Source organism: Bidens hawaiensis, unplaced genomic scaffold (assembly GCF_021521415.1).
Source record: "Bidens hawaiensis isolate Kalapana, Puna unplaced genomic scaffold, B.hawaiensis_p1.1 tig00025976_1, whole genome shotgun sequence".
Classification (NCBI taxonomy): domain Eukaryota; kingdom Viridiplantae; phylum Streptophyta; class Magnoliopsida; order Asterales; family Asteraceae; genus Bidens; species Bidens hawaiensis.
The window spans coordinates 80,767-86,642 of NW_027494173.1; the positions used below are offsets into that span (position 1 = coordinate 80,767).

General features: G+C 36.1%; 1 protein-coding gene and 1 pseudogene across 1 annotated transcript; one reads left to right on the forward strand and one right to left on the reverse strand.

Annotated features, from left to right (window-relative positions):
- The first annotated feature begins 1,116 nt into the window (after window positions 1-1,116).
- Window positions 1,117-1,479, forward strand: LOC143572596 (putative lipid-binding protein At4g00165 pseudogene; annotated as a pseudogene).
- A 162-nt stretch (window positions 1,480-1,641) lies between these two features.
- Window positions 1,642-5,876, reverse strand: LOC143572598 (SKA complex subunit 1 homolog). The gene is made up of 11 exons (XM_077057718.1): window positions 5,799-5,876; window positions 4,869-4,882; window positions 4,338-4,414; window positions 4,119-4,243; window positions 2,799-2,911; window positions 2,629-2,710; window positions 2,482-2,549; window positions 2,267-2,372; window positions 2,148-2,177; window positions 1,922-2,035; window positions 1,642-1,841 (listed from the first exon to the last, which is right to left on the reverse strand). Exons 1-11 carry the CDS (start codon window positions 5,874-5,876, stop codon window positions 1,764-1,766), a joined length of 885 nt encoding a protein of 294 aa, XP_076913833.1. The 3' UTR covers window positions 1,642-1,763.

Genomic DNA, 5,876 nt, shown 5'->3' on the forward strand with positions numbered 1-5,876 from the left:
TGTTGTTTTTGTGCACGTTAGCTCTCCAAGGTAAACCGGTAAAAATTGATCTATGGCTCGGGGAAATTAAAGATCACAAACTTTTATAATCGAAGGAATAAATGATGTTTGTACATTATTTTTTTTAACCATAAAATGTGATGTCTTTATTATTAATAGAAATTGAAGCATTTGACATATTATATGTGACACGCCATCCCTAGCCAGAGCAGAGTGTTACAATATTTATACACAAACCGATATCAGACTAGCAACAGGATCTGATTCAAACCAGTTTTTGTTAACATGTACTTTTCAATTCGTAATTCACATTTCAAGTCCTAAGGATTATATTGTTAGTTTTGATTAGGAACGGTTTGTGGTGGGCTGTGGTGGGCTTGGACACTCTGTTGTATAGATTTAAAATAACAATCTCATAGCAACGATTTTGCCATGTAGACTAGAGACACCCAAACTCAAAAGCCCAATTTCAAAAAATTATACACTTATAAGTTATAATAATCGTACCAAAATTAAATTAAAATATTTTAAACAAAAAAAAATCAGAGAACCAAACGTGTGTTTTCATGAAGAACCGATGCAAATTTAATAGGTCTTAAAAATAACATAAAAAGCCTAAATAATAACTAAAAACATTAAAAAAAATGATTTAAAAATAATGAGGACCAACCGGCTGCCACCACGTGGTCCAATCACGTGTCTTGCGGCACCAAACCAGTTGAGTTAATAGTATATATAATTTAAACTTGACATGTTGCACTGATATTCTGCCTTTAACCAGGCCACCTACAAAATGCTTGTGTTTTAATGGTTCCATTGATTAGCAAGGTATTGATAGGTACAGTAAGTTATCGGCAACGAATCTCACGATAGAAAAAACATTTAACATATACAATTTTAAAAAGAAAAATTGTTCAAGAGTGACAACATAGTGCATGACTGCATGTGGTCATGCTTCATAAGCAGGATACTGACAATGATTCAATTCATCTGAGCCACTCATTCATACAAATTCTATCATCAATAGATTACTCATATCTTAAAATACACACGCATCACATAGTTAAAATAGTCAAGAGTTGTAACTCAACCTTGGTGTTTTGTTTATTGGCAAAGATGAATCCTTCTAAGGTTTTTTTTCTTGCATTCATTTTTGTTAATGTGGTTCTCTTGGCTAATGTGTCAGCAAACAAGCTACCATGCCCTCCACAAACACCAACCAAGTGTCCAAAAGATACCCTAAAGTTTGGTGTTTGTGGAGACTGGCTCGGGTTGGTTCACGAGGCCATTGGGGCTCAACCGGACAGTGAATGTTGCTCATTGGTCAAGGGCCTAGCAGACCTTGAAGCAGCAGTGTGCCTGTGCACAGCAATTAAGGTTAATGTGCTTGGTGTTCTTAAGGTTAAAGTCCCTGTTGCACTTAGTTTGGTGGTTAATTCTTGTGGGAAAAAGGTTCCAGAAGGGTTTAAATGTCCATGATAAGTAATTGTAGCATGATTAATCCGCATTGATTTACTTTGTACTGCTGTCATGTTAATCTTTATTTGTGTAATAATCCCGTGATGAATCATTACAATTGTTTGTTGAATGTATCTTCAAGTTAGTGAGACTTGTTTAAGGAAATGAATACTATGAGGTTTTTTAAGTTTATAATAAATGTATAAGCACAAATTATAACACATTCAACAATGAAGCTAACATTCAAATCCTATTAATACAAGTTTATACCTCACAAGAAGATGGCTTGCAGAATCAGCATGTCCTCAATGAGGCTTCAATAAAACAAAGACTCGATGATGACCAATTCGACTCTCACTTAACCGGCCAAGGTGACGGAGAACCTGCACATTAATTCCCAAAATTGACGATTACAAGATTATTAAAGTTAATGGTATAGTTGACCAAAAGAAAGCCAACTTACTGTAAATATTGCTTTTCCAGTATTATCAAGCTTCAATGAAGGTCCTTTAACATCGGTTTCTAAAAAGAAGTGCTTGCCCTTCACTCCTTCTGCCATTCCTATTTCTCTTATTTCCTGCATTTATATGGATAATTAATTACTCTAAAACCATCACGTGTCAAAAACTTTATGTAACATTCCTGCTATTAAATCTAAAATAACCAAAAGTTCATAAGTTTTCACTCACCAGAGATTTCTCTAAGGTACTTTCTGTCAACTTCACAAAGAAGACATAATAATCAGAAAATATGGTACTTGTTTTATAACTAAATAGTAGAAATATAACAATAATTTAATAAGGGATACCTTCTTTCTCGGGGCTGTCATAAGCTGGGAATTTGCCTCAGCATAAGCAGCCATGTCATTAATGGCTGCATTGATCTTATCTAGAGTTAACCTTCCTCTCATATATCTGCATTTTAGAATATTAGCCAAATATGGCATCTAGTCTTATTCTAAAATCATAGATAAATGAAGCAGATAATACTGTGGAGTGAATTTAAACCAAATATTACACTTACGATGACAAGGAGTCCAGTTCATTAGCAGTAATGTACCACAAAGGCGGTGAACCACGCCCCTTTTTCTCCTAAAATGTGAAACAATATTGTTCATGTTAGTAATTGTATTAACTTAAAACAAGAAAACAAACACCAATGGGTCCTCACTTTGGGTAATGGTTGAGGCTCCTCTCTAGGTTCATAATTCCCAAAACAATGATCTTGCCTTGCGGATTCCTCCATTACAGAACTGGAAACAAAATATGAAGAACAAAACTATATACTCAAGAGAACTGCTAATGATATGTAAAGCAAGATAGAGAAAGAAAAAAAAACACCATTGGTCATTATCTTGATCTGTAACTCTATCCCTTTCGGGTATATATGATGGCGCGTAGGCAGACATATTCTGCAACCTTTTCTGTTGCTGTAGAGATGCTTGAATCAGCTTCTACATATAGATAAAGAAACCTGAGTCAGTATTCATGTATCTTGTTATTCATATTTTCTAAAAGGTCGAGTACGAGCCTTGGATTCGAACAATTTGTGTTACCTGTAATATTTATTTACATGTTATACTGTTTAATTGGATGGATTCCTAGTTTCCTACACTGTTACCCAAAAGAAACATAGGATTTGTTAAACGAGACGATATTTAAAAGGGCGGTTCAGTAAATCTCATGGGGTGGCTTGGAAGATATTATTTAAATGACAATTAGTTTATTATTTAATGATAAGTTAGTCTTATCTAAATGAGTTTGTCTTATCGTATAAGTCTATTTGTTTGTTTCAAATTGTGTATTTGATTTCGGATAGGACTAGGCCAAAGGATATCCATATAAGCCTTTGGTATTTGATGTATTATTAAGTTTTTTCGTAAGTCGTTTTTAAATAAAAGATCGAAGTAGTTTTGTTTGTCAAAAAATGCGCACGTAAGATTTGTTGCGTGCAGCCAAAGTTACAAGTAATTCCCTACAGCTAGTTCCTTTTTGTATGTACAGAAGGAACAAAGTCACATAGGCAATATTGGTTTTTGTCTTGTTATGCAATTTATCAAGATCAGTTCTTGGTTACATCAATTTGCATCAGCTCCACTTGTTAGATTCAACAGGTTTCACCATTTCTGGTGACAAACACATTGCTAAATAAAAAGCTATAATTAAAATGTAAACATGATACAACGTTTTATTATGTTGAAGGTAGGGGAGCAAACAAGCCGATCCGACCACGAGCTACTCGAGATCAAATCAATAAAATGAGGCGAGTCTCAAATAAAGCCTGTTTAGTTATCAAGCCAGAGCTTGAGCCTTGTATGGAAAGATCGTTTAGGCTCATCGAGCCCTAACGAGCCTAATGTATTCTTAATTTTTAACTCTTTTGGACTTCTATGCCAAGTTTTGGCTCATTTAAGGAACTGCACACGAGCTCAAACCGAGCTTAGACTCGTTAAGGTTCTTCTCATATAATAAATACAAAAATAACTAATAACATATATAAATTAAATACCAAATAATAAACGACCCAAGCCCAAGCCAAGCTCAAGCTAGAAGAAACAGCTCACAAGCCGAGCTCGAGCTTCACAAAAAGATCTCAAAACCCTAATTATGTAATACAAAAGGATGATTAACCAATACAAACCCTAAATTGAACTTACTTACTTTAGCTTTAGGAATGGCTAGGGTTTGTTCACGCAAGCGATCTTTAATCTGCTGCAATTGAAGCTCCATAGCCTTCAATGTCGCATCAACTGCTGATAAATCGGTAATGCTGCTCGCAGGATACACTAACCAAACAGAATTAGAACACTAGGAGAGACTAAATTAAAGAATTATAAACAAATGCCCTAATTTGGAAGATAAGATTGTGTGACTACTTACTGTTACGAGCAACGACGAGATCTTGAAGCTCTGCGATGCGAGCGTTGAAGGATGAGACTAAAGAGTCCAGTGATAGGCTTCACATCCATGGCGATCTCAGACTGTAGATGTGGCGGGAATGTTGTAATTCGCATTTGATTACAAATATAAAGCGCAGGGCGGGTTGGTAAATTATTGCGGAGTAAATTTAATAGGTTTCTGTTAATTGTGTTATTGTGATAGAACTAAAACAAATAAAATTAATCTTGAGGTGGACCAATAGGGTGGAGTCGGTTGGTAAAACTTGATTGTTGGTAAAACCCAACTGTTGAGACGGTCAGTCTACGCGAATTCCGTCGGTTTCCATCACATTCGTTACGATACCGGAACTAAAAAAATCACCACTCAGTCGTTTTCGTTACGGTACTAGAACTAAAACAAAACACTGTGAATTTACACGAATTCAGTTAGTTTCCGTCACGTTTGTTACGATACCATTACTTAAACAAAAACAAAAACAAAATTGGTTTTCGATTGATTTTTGTTACGTACGCTACAGAGTTGAACTGAAAAGCAAAAAAAAAACACAAAACAAAATACCACCAATAAGGTTTCATAAAGTGGCCCAATGGGAATTTTGCGACACCAAAGTTCTAAATGAAATTGACTCGGGTAGTTCAAAATGGACTCGGGTCGTTGGATGTAAAGTGGGCTTGGTCGAAATTGAATCTCTCTCACGAGAACTTGACTGGTGTGGAAGACTTAAATGAAATGATACTCTGCTATTCTTTTCATGTAGGCAAAGATGATGGTTGGAGATGGTTTGGGGACTCCACGGGCATGTTTTTGGTCCAAAATTTGAGAAGAAAGATTGCAGATCATTTGTATGGGGATGGATCTCCCATTTGCGCTTGGGAGTCTTGGATTCCAATAAAAATTAACTGCTTCGTTTGGAGACTGTTGCAAAACAGAATTCCGGTAGCGGATAATTTAATTGCGAGAGGGCTGAAGTCGGTCAATCCCGACTGTTCGTCGTGCTATTTAGAGGCTGAATCGGCTACACACGTTTTTCTCGAGTGCCCAAGAGGTTTGGAGGGAGCTCTCTTTATGGTACAGCTGGGGCTTCGATTCTCTCGAGCATCTTTTGGAGGTGACAAAGTGGGTAGGCGTATCTTGGGTTGGATTGTTTTCTCTTCTCTTCTCTTCGTTGTGGTTTATTTAGAAACAAAGGAATGGGAGGAGATTTAACAAAGGGACTCTGTCTATGCAGTTCACAAATCAAGACAAACCTTTTTGGATGGCTAAAGTATAGATCTACATACAAGGAGATTGCATGGAATAATTGGGTCACGTCTCCTTTATCTTGTGTATTGATTTAATGGTTTGTATGGGGTTGATTGTTATTTGGTTTTGTTTTGTTTTGTTTGGTAATATTTTGAAACAAAGTCTTCTCTCACGTCTCCACTGTTTCTCTCTCTAAACTTGTTCTTCTTTCTCTCTCATCCGATCATCATGTCTTCGTCGAATCTCTTGCAGATTCACACACGATTTTGAATCCAT